The sequence below is a fragment of the Girardinichthys multiradiatus genome, chromosome Y (assembly GCF_021462225.1).
Source record: "Girardinichthys multiradiatus isolate DD_20200921_A chromosome Y, DD_fGirMul_XY1, whole genome shotgun sequence".
Taxonomy (NCBI): Eukaryota; Metazoa; Chordata; class Actinopteri; order Cyprinodontiformes; family Goodeidae; genus Girardinichthys; species Girardinichthys multiradiatus.
Window position 1 is genome coordinate 14,926,384 of NC_061818.1, and position 21,637 is coordinate 14,948,020.

General features: G+C 42.1%; 1 protein-coding gene across 1 annotated transcript; it reads right to left on the reverse strand.

The window, feature by feature from the left end:
- Window positions 1-1,691: 1,691 nt before the first annotated feature.
- LOC124864642 (trinucleotide repeat-containing gene 6B protein-like) lies at window positions 1,692-18,484 on the reverse strand. The gene is made up of 20 exons (XM_047359502.1): window positions 18,381-18,484; window positions 17,592-17,613; window positions 16,960-17,388; window positions 13,655-16,405; window positions 11,302-11,448; window positions 10,882-11,072; window positions 10,734-10,796; window positions 10,491-10,649; window positions 10,093-10,230; window positions 9,573-9,764; window positions 9,274-9,378; window positions 8,061-8,271; window positions 7,823-7,975; window positions 7,519-7,686; window positions 7,127-7,273; window positions 6,228-6,320; window positions 5,751-5,960; window positions 5,474-5,544; window positions 4,097-4,236; window positions 1,692-3,146 (listed from the first exon to the last, which is right to left on the reverse strand). Exons 1-20 carry the CDS (start codon window positions 18,435-18,437, stop codon window positions 2,612-2,614), a joined length of 5,982 nt encoding a protein of 1,993 aa, XP_047215458.1. The 5' UTR covers window positions 18,438-18,484; the 3' UTR covers window positions 1,692-2,611.
- Between the last annotated feature and the right edge of the window lie 3,153 nt (window positions 18,485-21,637).

Consider the following 21,637-nt stretch of genomic DNA (forward strand, 5'->3'; position numbering starts at 1 on the left):
ATTTGTGATCAGAAGTTTACAAACACTTATAATCAGCATAGATGTCAGAATCATTTTGGAGCTTTTAAGTATTCTTTAGTGGTATTTTTTTTAGGGGGAGCTGGATTTATTGAGACTGTATGGTGCCTTGCATGAAGAAGGTCCTGGGTTTAAATCCGAGCCTGTGCTGTCTTCCTACATGGAGACTACATGTTCTCCCAAAGATATGAGTGCTTTAGTGAACCTCATTTAAGTTGGTTGGTTTACTGGCAAATTCTTGCCATTTAACTATTCTTTAACAAGACTGAGGTTGGGGCTTTGGGAAGGCCATTCCAAAAGCCTAATGCTAGCCTGCTTTATTCACTCTGTGCTCAGTTTTGACCATTCTCCATTGGAACATTCACTTTCGTCCAAGTGTTAACAGTCTGTTCAGTTAAGGTGAAGCTTAAAATTTGATCCACTTTGTACAATGATCAGTACCAGTGGCAGTGAAACAGATCCATATCATGATGCCACCATTACCTTGCGGCCTGAAAAACGTAATTTTGTCCTAATAGTTATTTTTTGTTCTATCTGACCATAAAACTTTGCAGAGGTTTCTTTCTTGATAGGTTTCTCCCAGTTCATGTTTATTTTAATCGCCCTTCAATGCAGACGGTGAAACTGGTGTTCTGGGAGTTTTAATTTAACAATAGCCTTAGGTCTTGATGGATCCTGGGCTGTTCCTGAACAGCCTTACTTGTTTCTTTCACCTGAAGGTGATATTTTGTCAGTTGGTTAAAGTTTTGACAAAATTTGGTGTTTCAAGTGGATAAAGCAGGATAACATGACCTCATAACATGATAGCCCTGACCTCAGCCCTACTGAACTATACTTAATGCAAGGAAACCAATTGAAATGAACACTTCCTACTCTGTTGAGGGAGACTTATCCCAACATTAGGGTATATGTAATATTGACCTTGTGTGGATTATACAAAAATCTAAAATACATTTTAATTTAGGCACCCCAATCTTGGTTTAAAAAACGTCACCGAAGTGATTCTTGTATAATTAATTTTAAAAAGAACTGTTCAAATTAAATATGCAAAATGAATCCAAACATTTATGTCAAAGATGAATGTCTGCAAATTTCTGACTAGAGTCATACACACTTTAGAAAAAAACACACCTGGACAAAGTTAGAAGCCAATACTTTCATCTTTATTAATCTTGTTCTCATTGTTTAAATAATTTTTTCTTCTGTAAAATCTCAAAACAAAAACACTGAACAGGAGTGTTAAAGCCTGTCTTAATTTAAAACAAATACACAACAACAAACCATTAAAAACGAACGGTAACGCTTACACTGTATCTGTAAACAACCCGCCCCACCCCTCCCCTCCCACTGCACACAGTTTGATAAGATTTGGCATGTCCATTTTCTCAACGCATATGCCTTCAGCTCTTTGTGTCATTAAAATGTTTTTTTATTATTGCAGGTCAGACAATAAAAAAAAGACATATCTACTAAAAAAAAAATAAAACACTTCAAATAAAAGGGGAAAAAAAAGCATTAGTGCCAATATATCTTAACAGGCAGTCAGCAGAATACCAAATGCACTCAGAACATTTGTTTGTATAGACCTTCTGTATAAGTAAGCAGCCTTACCCACATTATGACAGGCATTACCATGCGCACACATCGTCACATTCTCACACACATGCACAGCGACTGCATTGGTTTAATCCACTTACTTGGACTCAGTCTCACTCATACTCAGTGTGTATGACGCTGCACGCAGCATCGACACATGGAGAAATGCATCGTAGCCTGAAAATGCCAGCAATTAAACATGTATCACTGCAACAGTAACAAACATGTTCAAGAACGAATTACAGAAAAAAAAAACCCAATAAAACAGAGTGCGTGAGATACAACAGTAGGAGGTCAGCATTTGGAAAACAAATCAATTACTTTTTTTTTTTTCTCCAAAGTTTCACTGTTCAAAGATTAAAATCATACATCCAAACAAAACAGGAACAAAACAAACTTAACATACACAGTAAGATACAGCCCTGATCTTAATCAGAGCTGTTTGCATGTGTTTGGATTCAATCTCTGTCTTTAAGGGGATGTGAATACAAACTCCGCTCTCGACCTCAGTGTTCTCTTAAATGATGAAGGTAATGCTGTTTACAGTGCCTGTCTGTCTGAAGGCTTCTCTGTATTTGGTGTGTGCATGTTCGTGTAAATTGGATAAAAAGTCCCCTACTTACTAAGCACATTGCAATCCAGTCGAGTCTTTGAGACTCACTGATTTTTTTTCCCATTCTTTTTCAGGTTTCAAGTCTAAGCAGTTGAAATCTTCATGTGTGGAAAAAAAAGGCTGAATACACATCTAACAGTCCCTGCATTTGTTTTTTATATAATAGCTTAAGTCTGGCCATGAGAATGTGTGTAAGCAACTGTCACATTTCTGCTTTAAGTGTGTGCACATTAATATGCATACTAGTATACGTATGCATGGGTATGTATTCAGTACATCAATATGCATATCATGTAAATGTGTGTGCCATATTAAGTACATATGTATCCCAGTGTATGCCCTATCAGTGTGTTCGAATCCAATCGTACTCATGGAGAGGGCTTATCAGATAGAATCGGCCCCTCCCCCCAGCAGGTCGCCAGGCAACAGTCCAGCAGAGCTGTCCATTTGGTGCCTTTCCTCCATTTGTGGTGCTCCCCACAGGCTGCTGCTCGAGTATCCTGCATTTATGCCCCCCCATAGCCCCGACCTCCCACTCTCCACTCCGCCAACACCTCCTTCCCCTGCCCCGTTAGTGCTCCACTGGGAGAATATTGCAAGCCCTGGTCCCTGGGCTGAAGATGTTTCTGAAGAAGTGCCTGTATTATCAAGACTCTGCCATCCAGAGCTTGGCGATCTTTCCACTCCAGCACCTCCATTTCCATTTCCACCTGAAGATGTGTCCACCGCTGGCCGCTCCCTCCCCGGGGAGCTCCCACCACTGCTGGCCACAGCTGTTCCCGTTCCGGATGAATTGGGCGCTCCGTTGCCTGCTGCTCCTCCTGAGCTGGCCCCTTCAGTCTGGGAATGTGCAAAATGGCGTGCAACCTCTTCTTCACTCACAAATTCAGCCAGGATTGTGGTGTTTCCCAGAACACACCTGTAAGGTTAGTCAAGACAACATTTTGAGGAATACAAGAGTATTCTTGGTGAACGTTTATAGCACCATGCAAGTATTCATGTTCCTTAAACCTCCATGATTCTTACATTACAAACACAAACTCCAAAGCATTTATTGGGATTTTTACAAATATCAATATGAAAAGTGTGATGTTCATTTGTATTTTTGCTCCTCTGAGTCAATACTTTGTAGAACCGTATTTTGGTACATTTCCAGCTAACAGCAAATGCCTGACTAATTGGTACATCTAGTAACTGAATGATTTGCATTTTTCTCCTTGCTAAAATAGCCCCCTACATATTTATTCAACCAAAAAAATTGTAACCATTCCACTATAGCTCCGGCTGCATTTTTAAGGCTGTTGTTGTGCTGGAAGGTAAACTTCCACCCCAGTCTTAAGTCTTTTGCAGCTTGTAACTTTTTTTTTTGTACCCAGAATCAGTATTTAGCTCCATTTATCTTCCCATCAAATCTGACCAGATTTTCCATCAATGCTGAAGAAAAGTTACCACTGCATGATGTGGCCAAAACCATGCATCACTGTGGGGATGCATGGTTTGGTGAGTCCAAAGTTTGGTGAGTCCAAAGTCATATTCAATGTTGCATGTAGCCTAAATAGTTTCATTTTTTTGGACTTTTTAGATGAAGGGTTGGACAGTGATATGAGAAATGTAGGCTTGCGATATTGTATTATTACCTAACCTTCCTTTAAACTTCACAACTTTATCCCTGACCTGTCTGCTGTGTTCCTTATTCTTCAAACCTCTGAGGCAATCACAGAATAACTAGATTTAAACTGAGACTGAATTACACACAATTGGATTCTATTTACAAGCCCTGTCGATTTAATGAGAAAAATGTGAAAAAGTAACAGCAGTATTAATACATTTGTGAGGAACTAGTGTCTGTGAGGCTGCTGGTAAACCTACATGTGAAGAGCACCCTGAGCCTTGGCTGCCTCCTGCCGGCTGTTGTATCGAACCAGAGCGCTGCCCTGGGTTAGGCCCAGGTGGAAGGTCAGCAAGGGGCCGTGCTGCATACAGATAGTCCTCAGTGTGGAGCCATCAATCTATAAGAGAAAGGAGAATGTTTCCAGAATCAGTAAGCATATGTGAAATATATCACACCGAGTATTGGGCCAGAAAAAGGCCAAGAAACATTGGTGGTGGTGCAAAGATTGTTGTGCATATAAAAGGCTACGTGTTAATAATGCAGACGATGCACTATCTATTGCCTTGATTTATAATTGATTAACAGTTAATGAGATATAGAGCTATACTGTGAGAATGTCCAAAGAGATAACTGGTGAGCATTAGTGATGTAAGCTCAGAAATATTTTCATTTTTAGGCTTTTCCATAAGAAATGTCTTGCAACAGTAATTTAAGTGGCTCAATTATCTCTACAATATAATAGTAGCTGGGTCATGCTTCGGCCTGTCTGATCTGCATCATAGAGATCTGAAATATCTGAAACAATAACTATTTATTTTAGAAAAACAATTTAGAAAACTCAGGGTTTTATTGTACCTGTATATTTCTGACAAAAATGGTGCCTGGGAAATGCTTTCATACACTTTGAACGTTCTCACATTTTTTGACATGAAAACCACAAAAATTCAATGTATTTTATGCAAGTCGTGCATAACTGAAGTGGAATAAAAAGGATGTATGGGTTTTAAATAAAAATGTATTTGATAAGTGGGCCAAGAAAGGTATATAGTCAAATATTTGGCAGTTTTCCTCAGCAAGAGTGCCTGAACATCTTGTTTCAAGTTTAGCCAAAGATTCTATTTAGTTTTAGACTGGATCTTTGACTAGGCCATTCTAATGGATCAATCTGCTTTGATCTAAACGATTCTATTTTAGCTCTGGCTGTAAGTTTATGGCTGTTGTCCTGCTGGAAGGTGCCGATTGGGCTGAACCTAAAGGCCAAAACCATGTATGATTTTCCTTCCCTTTCACAATTATACATTACATCAGGTTGATCCATCTCATAACATCTTAATAATAGTTATTTAAGTTTGTAGCTGTAATAGGACAAAATGTGAAACAGTTTTAGGAAATTGAAATTTTTGCAAGGCTCTGTGATATTATCACCCAGTAAGCAGCTGCATAATCAAACAAACAAAATATTTACTTTATTTATATGATCCATTAATCTGAACCATTGGGTGTATTTGTGACATGAATCCACCAGAAATCACACACCTCTGTTACTGTAATTTAGTCCTTTTAATGCGTTACATTTTTGAACTACTCTTGGTATTATTAGTCTCTAATTTCCATGTCGCTTCCTCTGTCCTTACCTGAGGGGTCAAGTTTCTCAGCAGCAGCCAGCAGCTGCTTCTAGAGGTACCATCATCACTCCAAGCTGAGCCTAAATGAAACAAAAACATAACAAGGAGAGAGAAATGGCATGACAAACCAAAAAGAGGATATACTGATGACAAACACAGTCACAGATCTACATTTAATCCAAATTTTACACAAGTAATGCCACCTGAAACATTCCCACCAAAACAGCATAAAGTCAAAACAAACGCCGAAAAAATGATTATGAAACCAAGTTCCTCTACAAAGTACCTGACCCAAATCTTGACTCTTGATTCATCCCTCCCCAGCTCCGGGCCAACCGTGGACCTCCAGTTCCCCACGGGGAGGGCGAGGCCTGCTTCTGATTGGCTAGGCCGGGAGGGGGGCGCGGCAGCTGTGAGCTATTGCGGTTGGTCTTCCATAACTTATTTTGTCCGATGGGCTCTGGAGGCCAGCTGGGCTTGTACTCGGAGTACTTTCCTGAGAGGGATATGGAGAGTGAGAGATATGGAGAGAGAGGGGGCAATAAATGAGTTTTGAAATGAAAATTACACAGAGGCACGCTGCAGACGGCAGATAAGACATCTTTGCAGACATAAAAAACAACTCTGGAAACTGCTCTAATGCAATTATAATACCAAAAAGAAAACAGAACATAGAACCAGAGTGACTTGATTTCCTAATTAATGGTTGATAGAAAAGGTTCTAAAGGCCCAATGCAAAGAAGAAACAAAATAAACATCGGACCTGTGCTGTGTGCATTGCTGAGGGAGTTGTCTGAGGCACTGTAGGGCCAGGCACCAGGTGAAGGCAGCGAGGTGTTGAGGGACGGGTTTGGCCCTACAAACCAATAAAAATGATCAGTAAACTATAGACACTGTGATATCCAATAATAAAAATATCTCAAGTCATCTCACAAAGAGTGCAAAAAAACAGCACTGGAAAAATCCATCAACAGTTCATGGGGAAAAAAAAAAACTAGCATTAAACAGTGTTCCTTAAACCTGTTTCAACAACGGCGAAACCGTCCTAATACTGATCCACTATAAAGACTTTTCTTTTGTACGAGCTGCAGGAAACAGGAGGGTTGAGCTACAGTACACAGAGCAGCAAAGCTTCTGTGATAAGGAGCATTCTCTGTTGTATTTATTCCTAAGCAATGTGGCATTTCCTTCAGGGTTTATTTAAAATGATGGTGCGTCCTCTCAGGATTTGCAACAGCCCCATTAGCTCAACAGGCTGCACCAGAGAGAGGACAGATTTAAGGCGTGCCTAGAGGGCAGATCACCACTGCTGCAGTTTCACCTGTTTGTTTAGGACTTTTACCACTGAATGGTTGGAAATGAAAATTATAATCTATTTCCTAATGTGTTGCCCATTTTTACACTATTGATCTATAACATAAAATCCTGGTAAATTATACTGAAGTTTTTTGTTGTGATGTGAATTTGAATGGGTATGATTACTTTTGCATGTTCTGTCTTTAAATTGATTTTACAAGCTTAACTGTGTACAGCAACTAACAGTAAATGTGGCATAACAGTAATATTTAGATATTTCTTTCAGTGTTCAGTACATCATTTGTTTTCTTAAGGAGTTGAAATTTCTCCTTTAGATGAAAATAATTGATAGACAGAGAGAAATACCTATATTGTCTCGCAGTAACGGGTGGTCAGGATCATTGAGGTTTGGGGATGATGGGGAGCCAAGAACTCTGCCAGGGGTCATGTAGGGATCCGACTCTGGGTCCCCTGTGCTCTGTATTCCTTTCCATGGCACACCAGGCTGGAACTCTGCCATAAGAGAACAGGAACATATTAAGTAGCTGAAATAATCTGTGTGATTTACATGTATTAACAAGATTTAGAGCCCTGGCTATGATCTAAGGAAATATTCTAACAATTTCAAAAATCCACAAAGTTAATTGATTCTGAATTACAATGCTTAAGCTGCAGTTAATTAACTTACAAGGTTTTTAGGAATTTAAGTGTGAAACTTTATGCAGCACCTTCTTCCTCAGACTGAAGGATGTACTGACCTGGAGGCCAGCTTGAAGTGGCAGGTTTGTTTCCCATTTTACTACCAGGAGTCCGGTGCCAGCTGTCTGCAGAGCCCTGAGGTGGGATCCCTAAACCTTCACTGCCCAGCATTTCATACTGGGAGTAAGGAGACCCTCCTCGAACCTTTATCGCACTGGGTAAAGGGCCTTGTGGATAGCACACAGAGTAACAAAAAAAGAGCAGTGTCACATTCAGACACACTGAATGGGAATAAATAATATTCACAACAGCATTGGAGATTTCATATATAAAAATCCCACTGGGAAGCATTCGTTAGTCTACCGTTCTTGTGAAGGGCCGTGTCTGGAGGAGAGGGAGCTGGGGAATGTCCCTCCATCATCCATTTAAAGCGGGACTGTTGTCCACTCATGTCCTTCATGCCCCCCATCATGGGACTGAGTTCTAGTGTAGACAGGTTACCACCAGCTGAAAGCCCTGACAAGAAAAAAACCTTGATCAATTAATTGCTTAACTGGTGAGTAAAACATGTCAAACCACATCTGCTATCTTGAGGACATACCAGTGTACATTCCTTGTGTTTTGGCATGAAGATCCGATAAGGGACCCCCGATTCCAGTGTGTGGAAGAGGGTCTCCTATGGATTGCTTGGACACTCCTCCTCCCAGGTGAGAGGGGGACAGCTTGGAGTTTCCTCCTCCAGATGTTGCTCCTCCCACTCCAACCTGCTGCTGTTGCCTCTGCTGCTGGAGAATAGCCATGATCCTCGCCAGCTGAGAAGAAATTTAAGAAAGTAGAAAAGGATAATGTGTAAGTTTAGTATTTAGATGACAGAGTAGAGTTATGGCGTTTCAACTAATGATTATTTTAGTATTTGACTATTTTATCAAATAGTCTGAAGGCTGCTGTCTGAAGGCATAGTTTCTGTTCCTGGCAGCAGAACCTGCTTCACCGCACCTTTTCAGGCTTGCACAGGCATGCAGGCCACAGCATTGATTTATGGGATGGGAATTTCAAAATATTTGGTTTTCTTCTTTGAACAGCTCTAAATCAAAAATGTGATTTGTGGAGTTTTTACCAGTCTGTAAAAAAGACCAATTTCAGACCACATGAGTTTGGGTCAAGGATGGAGGCTGAAAAAAGACCGGTTCTAGCTACAGTTCTAGCACTGTATAATACACTGAACCGGTTCTTTATGTTTTGACAAACAAAAAAAAAGGTTTCATAAACTATGCTTTAAATTTTATCTGCTAAACAAGGCCTGTATAATTCAGTCCAAGTTTGGCATTTTAGAATTTGAACTGGAACTAAATAAAGATAATCCAGAATCAGCTAAGGTTATGAATTAGCCATTTACCCCGGCACAGAATCAGATGACCACTCAAGTATGTCTTATTCTCTTGATTTAATGTTGCTGCTAACACATTAGCAAACAGAAATAAAACGGTATTCACTTAGCAACCGTTAATTATTTTTCTTATCATGTAGTTGTGTCGCTTAGCAACACAACCATCAAACTCAACCTGCTGAAATGTAAAGGGGAGAAACAGAAGTGCAGCATGTGGTTCACGTCACAAAATGCAACCAAAACAGCCGACACTGGAGGAGTCTGACCATAGATGCTCCATGACTTGTTTGGATGAGGTCGGCTAAAAGTTGCAGCCCTGATAGTGTGAATGCTTCTTGCCTAGTTTTTGTTGTTTTGCAGTGTGATCAAGAAAGTGTAGATGAAACAAAGAAGCTCTGAATTTGCATGATTGCTCTAAAATGCTCACCTGCTGTGTGTCTGTCTGCTGTCTCAGAGGCTGAGGTTGTGGGAACTTCCTCTGGTTCTGGAGAAGCTGCTGCTGTTGCTGCTGCTGTATCAGGAGCTGACAAGCCTGCGTGTTGAAGGGCACAGGTGGTCAGCAACTGACACATCAAATTACTACAAGGGCTTTTTCTAAGAAACATTTTATGAACTTTCAACCCAGTGAGGCGGCCATTTATGCAAGGTTGCCTAATGTGGATTCACAAAAAAAGGTCACCAGCAGATGACTCATCTTGGTGTGTTACATAATGTTTTAGCACATACCAGATGGAACTGCTGCTGCATGTGAGGGTAAATGTTGCTGAGCATTGCAAGCTGCTGTGGGGAAATCTGAGGTGGGAAGACTCCTCCACCAACGCCGCCGACCCCACCGACACTTCCAACACCACCGACACCTCCTACTCCCCCCACGCTGCCACCAGGAGAGGACATCTGCTTCAGCATGGGACCCGGCACCTGTAGAATAAAAAAAGATCGCACATAAATGGGGGTTTGATAACACTGAAGCAAATTATAAAAACATAAGTGCAAGATTCAGAGATTTGCACTGATTGCAGGTACCTTATGTGCTCCTGTCACATACAAGGTGCTTGCAGTACACAATAATATGTTGGACAGAGACTCTTTAGTTTCTTAAAAAACAATTCTCACAGATATTTAACTATTTTAATTTCATTCCCTAACCCTCATTGGGATTCCTAAAAATTAGAAGAATAAAAACCACCAGACAAATACTAACCTGTTTGTACCCAAAAATATAAACAAGAAAAGGAGGACATCAAACCTGTGCAGACAGGAACTGATGAGGCACTTGAGCCCGTAACCCTGGGGAGGGGTTCATCGAATGCATGCCAGGCTGGTGCATCCCTCGAGGTTGAGGCATCCCTCCTCCACTGGCAACAAACATTCCATGGCCACCCATCTAGTGGCACAAATGTACCACAAAGTACATTACATTGTTTGCAGAGAGGACCAAATTAAAACTTTGATTCAAGTAACGTAGTAACAAGTGCCTTTTTTTCTTGCAGATAAGATATGATTTCCATCACAATCTAAATATAAATATCTTCTAAATCTGATCAGATAAAAATGGCCTCAAAAACAGTTTTTGTTGAGTAGATCAGCTCAGTTTTTAATGTTGGAATTATGCAACATTAATATAATACTATATAAGACTCTTACCTTATCACCATAGGGTCCAATGTCACCAGAACCCATGTCTTTGGAACTAGGCATGCGGTACCCTCCTCCACTTCTTCCTCCTCTTCGCATCTCTCCATTATAGTCATTTATTCCTCTCTTGTCCCCATCAATCTTTTTTTCAACACCTGGATCGTCACCCTGAGAAAAAAAAAAAAACGTATGTTTTTAATGATAACTATTTATAAAAGCAAAGAGGATTGACATTCCTAAAAGACGTCTTACCAAAAGACCCATGTTGGAAAACTGGCGTGACACTGGATTCATCCAGCTGTCTCCTCCTCCACTCTTCAAGAAAGAAACCATACGTTGCTCTTAATTAAAACAAAGTATTTTAAAATAGTTATGTTCCAGAAGAGTATCCAATTCCTACCTTGATGTTTCCCCTCTTTCCAGCATGACTCTGACCCCAGCCTCCAGAGTTAAATGAAGAGCTGCTTCCCTGAGAACCCGTGCTGTTCCAGACTCCACCACCACTGTCCTCGTCTTCCTCCCAGCTTGGATGCCTGGACGCTACGATGGAGCTCTCACCCTTTCCGCCCCAGCTTTCTACTGACTTTACTCCTGCAGCAAAAACAAAGCAGACGGTCAGTTCTCTGCCATTTAGTGTGACAGGTCTGAATCCTTTGTATTAACAGGTTGGATATTTGTTCTAGAGATTTTTGGAAAGTACGGGTTATTTGTGCAAAAACTAAACGGATCAACAAAATATGAAAGAGAGTGGAAAGAAACGTTTGCAAGGCACTGAAGCTACAGTGAGGTACATAATTAAACATGTCCTTTCTATTCTTACCAGGTTTACTAGGGTTGGGTGAAGGGTTCCTCCAGCCAGATGGTTTGCTGGAATCATCTGGTTCACCCCAGCCTGTTGGAGCATCTGATGTCTGGCCCCAAGCCGTTGTACCATCATCCACACTTTGTGCACCTCCTCCCCACATGCCTAGATGTGGACATGAAAGGAATTGAACATTTAGTTTTGTGCTAAGAGAGGAAACTGACAGCTTATAACCAGTAGGGTTTTCACTATATGACTTTAAATGGCACATGGTTCTTTCTAGTTGCAATATGATAACATTTTACCTTCCTTTATTAAAGCAAAATCAGTAAGTAGGGGACAATTCAGCACTTCTTTATATATACTTGAAATGTCACTTCCCTGTTTGGCAAAACAGTAGGTGATAACGGATTGTATTGGTGCCAACATCGTTTATAGAACTATGTACCATTGATTTGGTCGTGTATTATTTTAGAGGAATTTCTTATCTTTAGTGTACCACTCAGTCACTGTCAATTCGCTGCTGAAGCAATTTACTACAGGGACAAATAAAGGATCATTCTGCACTAAAAAAAGAGTTTCAATGGCAAACATTATCTGAAACATACAAAACATTTTTATAGTGTAAATATATAGTGATCCATGCAGACGTATTCTGTAGCAGCCCTGTACAATTTCTGTCTTTCTGGTCATTTTGCATAATATTTTCTTCCGTTTTTAACTACAGCAACAGGGTCGGTTGCCGCGGGCTCCTACGTTTTTCTTATCTAGTTGTCAGCTTCAGTCTGGCTCCACCATAACCTGTGTTATTATAAGCTACATTAGCCTCCAATGCCTTTACAGCTAAACGGAGGATTATTTCAGAGGACGCACTGGTTGGGTTCGTTCCTCCACTATTTAGTAGCTGACTGAGCCGTCAGTCGATTGATATTTTTCTGCACTGATTCGTACCGCAGTACAACGAAGTAGGGGAAGTTTCGTTTAAAATCCCTCATAGGTTGTATCTAACTAACCACTACCTTCACAGACTTTAAGGTGATACTAATGTAAACTGTACTGGAAGCCGATAGGAAAACAATGTCTCGTTTATTCTGGTGTTGCTTGTTTACAAAACATCTTCAGAGCAGACTTTCACATTTTGTTTCTGATCATGCTTATTCTAATTTTACCTTCTATTGGAAAAGTGTCTCATTTATTTACAAAGATACTGACTGTAAACTAAATTCTCATTTTTGTGTGATTATCCTACTACTTATACCGTCCAACGTCTATATTCATAAATCTAGGTTCTCCAATCTTAAACCAAATTTAATTAAATTACTTTGGTATAAAGCGTTATATGTATTTTCTCAAAAATGGACAGCAAAACCAACAACAACAAAAAAATGTTAATCTATTTAAACCTTTTAATACAATTTTCTGTGTTAGAAAGATTTGAACCCCCTGGCATTTCATGTTTATGGTATACTTTTCAAATCCTTTTCATTTATTTCCTTCGTCAACATCGAGAATGTCATGTTCTGTTTATTTGTCATTAATAAGAAAAAAAAAAAAGACTGGAGTGTTGCGTTGTTCGAACTCTGGGAAGCACATCTCGATGTTGTGGTACCTCGGCTAGGTTATGCTGGATCATTGACAAGGGGGTGGGGGGGGGGGGCAATTGTTTTGGTATGCGCGCACCAACAGTGACGCGATCACATCGTCCACGCCATGTGTGCGGGCTCTGTGTGCTGTTGCGGCGCCTGGTTGTGCTTGAAGTGGACCACAAGTGCTGTGCTACATTCAGAATGAATGAAGTTGAAGGTCCAAACATTTCATATACAAATAAACCTCTCCTCAATGAACAGAAGGAAGAAAGTAACAGAAAAAGCAACAAACAAAAAAGGTAAGAGAAAGCAGAGTTACAAAGTTACGTATTAACAGCGTCAAGAGGCACTTCTGTTCATTTATTTCTCTTATGAATCTAAAACTTTTCAAGAAACAGAATCCCGTTGATAAGAAACGTTTGATAGTGCACACAGCCATTTTTGGTGTGTGACATCAAACATTCTCTCTTTTATGACATTACCACTGGTTTTGTAGCATACTGCCCCGTGTTTTCAGAGAATACAGGCCCAGTGTCAGCGTCAAGTATGAACGCCTACAGCATTTGCTCAGGCTCGCCCTGCGCTACACCCCGAAGCACGATTCTAACTGAGCCTTGAAGCTGACCGAACATTGGGCTGTCCAAGTCCATGAACCTAATATTCAAACGAGCTTATGGCTGGCTGGCAGAGTATCTTAATAATTCATTATTTTAATCATCGATTATATCGATATTCCAATTACACTGACAATCCTAGTAATCAGTACAGTTATTCAATTTACTTACCCACTGCAGCACTGCCAGGGTTCGTGTTGATGCTATGCTGCCTTCTTGGAGGTTGTTGTTGCATTGGTGGTGGCGGGCCCTGCTGACTGTGGTTTGGGCCCGGTGCAGTACTCTTCTTGTCCCACAAGTTCACATTCTTGTTGTTGTAGCGCGTTGGGTCTCCCCAGGCTGATGTGCCATCATCAATTTCCATTTTCCGACTGATGGACAGAGGGGAAGGTTCCTCCCAGCCACTGGGCTCCATGGAGTCACTGACACCCCCAGATATTTGAGGAATTGGGCCAGAGGTCCAGCCCAAACTTTGGTTCTGGTTCTTTGAAAGTTGACCTCCGCCTCCAACACTTGGCCGGTTGTTCCACCCTCCCGGTGGATGCTGCCCCTGTGATTGCTGCTGCTGTTGATTTTGGGCTTTTGTTGGTGCCACATGGCTGTTTGGTATTGGTGCTGTGTTGGGTTTGGCGCTCCCCCAGTCTTTGTGGGATTTGCCTCCACCCACATCTCCTCCTCCTCCCCATCCTCCATGCTGAGATCCCTCTTCATCCAGCTTTCCCCAGGAGGATCCCTCATCAGAGTTGCCTCCGACTCTACTCCTCCCATCTCCCCACCCAGCTCCAGATGTGGAGTCTCTCTTTTCCCATTCTTCTCCCCAACCACTCGTTTCTCCTCTTGTAGATCCCTTCCATCCCCCTGTTCCTTTGTCATCTGCTCCATCTCCCCACCCACTACCCTGTTTTTCAAAGTCTTGCCAGTTTTTCCTTCCTCCCCTGTGACCTCCCCATTGTTGGTCATCCGCCCTCCATCCTTTGCCCTCTTTCTCAGATGGGAGTTCTCCCCATCCCCCCGCTGACTTTCCTTGGCCACCCATTATATTGTCTTCTGGTGATCCCGGCTTCCTTATGGTGCTACTAGGCATAAAAGGACCACCAGTGGGCTGTGTAGTACCACCATCCCAATTATCCCTGGATGTAGCAGAAGCAGAGTTTAGGCTGCCAGGCGACGCATCATTCGACACCAAACCACTCTCAGATGGGTACCTAGAACTGCGAATAGTGGTAGTGTTTATGGTTACTGATGATAATGCAGAGGAAGATGAAGGGTTTCTTTCATTTCCTTTCCCTACACCTTTTGAGGTGTCCAGGTCCCAGGCCACATTTTGCTTTATCTGAGTCTGCCCCCAGCCCGTGTTGGACAGAACCCTGGGGTCCAGGTCCGTTCGGTTGAGCATGCTAACTAAGGCCACTTCTGCCTGGGAGGACTGGTTGGAACAATGCTGCGCAGAGCGCTCGTGTCCACTTCCGCTTCCAGCTACGGATCCACTGCCACTAGATGATGAATGTCTTCCACCACCTCCAACGGCAACACCCTGCCCTCCTACTCCTCCCCACTCCCCAACCGTCCCATCCCCACCTTCAATCCCTTTCTGATTGTCCAAAGCTTTTGTCATAGTTGCTAAATTTTGTGAGGCAGATTCCTCTGAACAGCTGCCACCACCACCCACACTGTCCGTACTGCTGCTGATGCTGCTCCCCTCCACTTCTCCACTTCCTATTGCTAAATTAATAGAACTGATACTTTCTGAAGTGCCACCCCAATTTGCTTCCGTACTCCCTCCTTCCCAAGCTCCCTGAGATACAACTGGTTTGACTGGCCCTCCACCAGTTCCCTTGCCCCATCCTGCTTTTTCATCCTGGCTATCAAACCTCCAAACATTCCCTTCCTGCCCCTCAGGTCCAGTACCCCCTCCGCCCCACCCATCTGCCTGTGAGGCACCTGTCCCAAGTTCAGAGGACACCGGAGGCATGGCCCTCCAAGATGAAGAGGCAGCAAAGGAGGAAGACGAAGAGCCAGAAAAATTCTCACTCGCTTCACCTTCACCATCAACCTTATTTTCCTCATTGCTGCCTTCCTGATTTGGTCCGGCTTCTTTCATCGCCCCGCCTGAACATGGCCCCAGCACTGGATTTCCTAAGTGTTGCTGCTGTTCTCCAGTCTTGGCTTCCACAGCGGTTTCAGTGTGCTGCTGGTAAAGACCAGTTTGATTCACAGATGAAAGTGTTTGAGTGGTGATGACAGTGGTGCTGGCAGAAAATGAGGAAGTTGAAGTCATGGACGAGTGCTGCAATGAGCCGCTGCAAGCCGAAACGGCGGTCCCGCCCTGCCCCAGGGCAGGCCAGGCAGAGGGGTTCACATTAGGGTTGAAATTGGCACCAGGGACGCTGCTGCTGCCACCCAAAGGGCTCTCTTGAGACCCAGGAAGATGGGAGACTTTGGAATTGTAAGATGCTGCCGAGCCTTGGCCTACCTCCACTTGGGACGAAGTGGAAGACACCCACACACCACTTGGCTGAGCACATTCATTAGGCGAGGAGGAAGAAGAAAGAGCAGAAGAGCAAGGTGGGAAAAGATTGTCCAGGTTCCCTTCTCCTCCTCCTGCTGTTCCTCCCTTCTGCTGCATGTTTATCTCCCCCCATGAGGCACTACTGTTGTTGTTACCAGGGCAGTCCTGTTCCTGCACCTCTCCTCCAGCCCCTTCAGAACTCAGTTTGGGGCCAGCAGTGATGCTGGGCCAGTCATCCAGGTCAGTCCCATCCATAAACACCTTCCTGCAGCCCTGAGAGGAGGACTGGCTGCTGGAGCCTGCCCCCCATGTGGAATTTGCATAAGTTGAAGTAGTAGTAGAAGACGACAGAGCAGCAACACAAAATGAGGATGAGCTGGGAGGTGAAGGGGAAGATGAACCCACGTTGGAATCTGAGGACAAAAGCTTCTGAAGTTAATTTAACATTTCACAAGTAGGATTCCTCCAGCAGAGCAGATCCAGTTTTTAACGGTCCTATAAAGAAAAGACCGCTTTGGCGGTTAGTTTTATGATGAAGTTTTTTGGAGGGTCACAGTACAGGGAGCTCTTTTGACTACACATATCTTGTTATTACACGGTCCCTATAAATCACAGAAAATATTTGAATTACCAACAGCTAAACTTAAATTGAAATACAGGAATTTGCATGTTTAAATGTTTTGCCCATCCCTGCTCAAAATAAAGACCAACATTTTTTTTTTTATTATTGCAGCATTAGTAGCCTTTATTTTTCCCCAGAGGGAGGGTGGAGAGAGGGGGAAGACATGCAGCAAGGATATCCAGAGTCGGGACTCAAACCCGGGACGGCTGCCTCATAGACTGAAGCCTCTGAATGCGAGTCACATGCTTTACCTCTACAGCATGCGCCACGCACAAGACCAAATTAGCTTTAAACATACATAACCTCACCTTCTGATGCAGAGATGCTGAGAAAATATGTAGTTACCTGTATTTCCATCTGTGTTTGCATTAGGGCTATCTGGCCCCTGTAAAGATGGGGAACCATCCCAGCCACTGCCTCCTCCGACTCCTCCTGTACTGGAATCCCCTCCCCCCACCAGCATGGAGGACAGCGGTGGCTGGCCCCTCTTCAGTAGCACTTTATGGTCCTGCTGGCAGCGAAATCGTGGTGGGACTTCTCTAGACATGTATCGCTGCTGTGAACTTTGACTTCCAGAAGGAGACGAGGAGGAGGGCTGTCCGTTGGCCACAGCAGTCCGCTGCTTTGCATTGTTCCCGCCACCAGGAGGGACTTGGGTGGAACCCCCACCTGCACCAGGACTGGGTGATGATGGGGAAACTGGGCCAGAGCTGGGGGACACTGAGCCTGGGGCGGTGAGTGGCTGGGAACAGGAGGGCTTGGCTGGTTCTGGCACTGAAACATAAACACAGGCCAAGGTGTGAAATACTTTCAAGACTTGGGTTCATAAAGGTTACGCATTAGGAAAACTTATTTATAACGCTAGCACATGCGTGACAACATTATCTGCAAAGTTTGTGCAGAGAAAACCTTTACATTACATAGTGTTTATTTAATATAAGGCATAAATAAAGTAACGACTAAACATAAAAACTTACCTTTGATTTTCTGTTCTGGCACCTAAAAGACGAGTCAGAGAAGAAAATATCAGGTAAAAAAAATGACGTCAACAGCAAGAATGGTACATTTATAAATGAGTTTACGCCTAAATCTAAAAAAAAAAAACAAAAGGCCTCATATTTGAGAGGTAGGTTTTGCTACTGCATCTGGAGAGGAGCCCAGAAAGACACATACAGGAACAGCACCTTACAAAAGTATTCAAACACTTTTCAAGTTTGTTTCCCACTTTCTTTCTGGGATCTGTCACAAACAGAAAAAAAAAACACAAAACCCCAAATAAAAACAGACGTTGTGGAGCTTCCTCAGAAAAGAATGTAAATTACAATCAGAGATCCAAAAATAACACAGAGAAGTCCAAATGTATCTATGCAGCAACGCTAAAGCACAATTCAGGGCTTGTGCAGGAAAATATATAACATGCACAAATGATCTACAACAGTTGGCAATTTGCCCCTTTCAACCAGTTAGTATTGGGAAATTTTTGTTTGATCCATTACGTCACAAACAAACAACAGTTTGGCTTTTCTTCCATCAAATGTTCAGCATTTCTGGGTCAGTGCCCAGGTATGCATGCACGGGCCAGCTAAGCATGCTTAGATGCAAGCCTGATTAGACTTGTGTTATCTGGCCAAATCAGACTGACTGAAACTGGAAATAATTAGATGTGTAACATGCAACATGTCTAGATCCATTTTAAAACACTATTTTACCCCAACTATGAGGGATTATTACCAACTAAAAATATACAGTAATAACAAAAGATTGACCTTCTGAGAGGTTTCCCTTTTCTTTTTCTCTTCTTTCTTCTTTTTCTTGTCTTCCATGAACTGCTGTTCCCCTTCTTGATTCTCCTGTCTGTGAAAAGAAATGCACACATTCAATTATTCATGCTATTAACGCTGCTGCAATTTAATTTTTTAGCCATCAGAATCAAGCCACCTTCAAAAACAAACAACACCTTTACATTGCGTTTTCCAAGAGCCTCCAACAATGCCAATGTTGTAAGGAGAGTACTGTTAACCAAGGGTAGACAACACTGGCTCTGCATTGCATAATTCATTAACCAACAAACCATTACAAGTCCAAACGGCGGACGACGCAGGCTGCAGAAAAAACACATGCACGGCCTCTAACGTTTGTTGCTTTTTAGCAGAGACTGACTGCATAATCCAGATCATAACACGTCTAATGTGAGTTTATCATAGGTGAGTCATCTGTCCAGTTTGCAGCCATCTAACCAGAAGAGAGAAATGCAATATAGAAGAACTCTAAGCAGTTTTCTTATTTGAAAACGTATTAGTTAACAGATCCTAAGACCTCAGCAGAATTTAAAGTATTTCTATTTTATAATTATTTTACTATCATTTTTTTTTACTTACCGTAAATCTTACAATACCAAGAAATGTTTTTTTTTTCCTCTAGGAAATTTGAATAAACAAGAGGAAACAACACAGTGTTAAGAGGACAGCTCTGGTATGTGAACATATCAATTGTAGCAAACGTTTCCCACTTTGACAAACAATATTACATTTGCAGCATAGCTGAAATCCTTTACCACAGACATTTAGAGTGCCTTACCAAAGTATTCATACCACTTGAGTGCCTTCACAGTTTTCCCTCAGCTTAAAATGACAAAATACAACACATGTTTGGGGGATTATGTGAGATAAACCAACACAATGCAGTGGATGAATGTGATGTGGAAAAAGAATTATACATGGTTTTTACAGCAACAACAAAAAAATCTGAAAAGTGTGGCATGCATTTGTATTCAGCCCCAGAGTCAATACCTTTTAAAACAACTTTCAACACAAAACATGGCTCCTCATTCATTAAGGTATGTCTCAACCAGCTTCATGGGGATGGAAATATTCGCCTATTCCTTTAAAAACAGCTAAAGCTCAGTCAGACTGGATGAAGAGTGTCAGTTTTCAAGTCTTGTCAAAGATACACAACTAGATGTTGGTCTAAACTTTGACAGGGCCATTCAAACACCTGAATATAGTTTGATTGAAAACATTTTATGGTAGCTCTGGCTGTATTTAGAGTTGTTGTCCTTTTTATAGGTTACTCTCCACCACAGTTCCAAGTCTTTTCTAGCCTCTTACAGGTTTTCCTTAATATTTTCCCTGTTTTTATGCTTCATCCATTTTCCTTTCAACTGTCACAAACTTCCCTATCCCTGCTAAGTTGAAGCTGTCCAGGCAGCTCCATATTTCACTGTAGAGATGGTGTGTTCAAGGCGATGTGAAATATTAGTGTTCTGCCACAGTGTTTTACATTTAGTTTAAAAAGTTCTATTTGGGTCTCATCTGTGTCCCCTACACGGGTAGTACCAAACTGGATGTTGAACAGCTTTCTTTCAACAATGGCTTTTGTTCTTGCCACTCTTCCATGAAGACATGGTCCGTGAGTGGTCGGTTAGCAGTTAGCATGACCGTCCTGTCAGCAGATTCTCCCACCTGAGCGGTGGATCTTAGCAGTTCCTCCACAGTCACCATGAGTCATTTCACTGCTTTTTCTGGTTATTGCCATGTGTTGATATATTTGCAGCTCTTTCCATTTTCAGATGGATGTTCAGTTCACTGAGAAGTCCAAAGCTGGGAATATTGTGTTTTAATGTAACCTCCTTGTAGAACTCTGCTACATTCTGCCTGACCTGTCTGCTCCCTTCCTTAGGTCTTGATGATGCCTTTTGTTTACCAACGTTTACTAAATATAACCTCGGAGGCCCTAACCTAACAGCTGGCTCTAAACTGCAGATAAACTACACACAGGTGGATCCTTATTTACGAATTAGGTGACATTTGATGACAATTAGTAGAACTGCATTTTAATTAGGGGTATCAGGCAAAGGCAGGCTCAATGAAACATTTGTAAAAATAAAAAAACTAAATTGAAAGGCTTATATCACTTTCCTTTCACTTCACAATTATTAACTACCACGTGTTGGTCTAATCCATAAAATCCCATTAAAATACATTGATGTTTGTGGTTCTAACGTGAAAAAATGTGAATGGATTATTAAAACGTTTGTAAAGTACAATAGTGGCTGTGGACCTGAAATTATTCTGCTCGTTAAGCTTCACATTATTAGAAGTGTGTGCAATGGTGGTTTAAGCTAACTGGATCACTACTGGGTTTAATCCTTCACTTTGTAATACACTATGTGTTCACTTTTAAGTACCTGCGAGCAGCCGCCGAAGAAATTGACCTTAACCCTTATGTAAATAACATGCTAACGAGGTACAGTAGAGTCGGTGCTAGCTGTCAACAGAGCAGATTCACTCAGAACCTCAACACGATCCATCCTGAACTCAGCCGACAAACACTAACGTCACATTAACTTACCAACAATGTGCCATTTGTTCTCATTGTCCTTCATTTTGCAAATTACACCCTTAAGGACCTTTTAAGTGAGTGATTGGTTAGCAGGCTGCTCGGCTGCTGGTTCTAACATTTGCCAGGGCCAAATTTATACGACGAAACTTGTATGACGTTTGTCCAAGCGAAGCTATCCTAACACAGATGGCGTGAAGCTTGCCGTGTAAATAAAGAAGCAGCTGCGTTATTATCTGCGTCATATGTTCTGTGAAAAGGCTCATGTAGCGCATAGACATTAAAGGGATATTACTCACCTCGGGAATCACACAGGACATAAAGTGCTTCTGTGCAAAAATTCTTGCAGACCCACCGCTAGCAGGCTAGCAAGGTAGCTAGCCTAGCGAGCTAGTTCTTCGAGGCTTTCAAGGCTAAATTGAATAAGAAATGACATCACCGGGAGGCGAAAAATGTTAATCGTAGAAAAAGTGGAAAAAACGCAACTACTCCTTTTTTGCGCAAATGTAGTTCTCAAGCTGTAAACAAAAAACACGTATCCCCTTGATTACTGTCTATCGCTGTGTGATCGGTTAGTTTACTATCGGCCATTTTGCTTCTCTGTGGAGGTTCAGCCAGTGTATTATATCACCACCAGGCTGCTTGTTGATCAGAGAAGGGAGGAGGAGCACGGCGAGTACAGCTG

Coding starts and splice junctions, on each gene's coding strand:
- LOC124864642 (XM_047359502.1), bottom strand. CDS start 18,437: ATGGAAGACAAGAAAAAGAAGAAAGAAGAGAAAAAGAAAAGGGAAACC. Junction 10,797..10,881: donor GAAAGAGGGGAAACATCAAG/GTAGGAATTGGA, acceptor TCTTTCTTGAAG/AGTGGAGGAGGAGACAGCTG. Junction 7,976..8,060: donor AACACAAGGAATGTACACTG/GTATGTCCTCAA, acceptor TTTTCTTGTCAG/GGCTTTCAGCTGGTGGTAAC.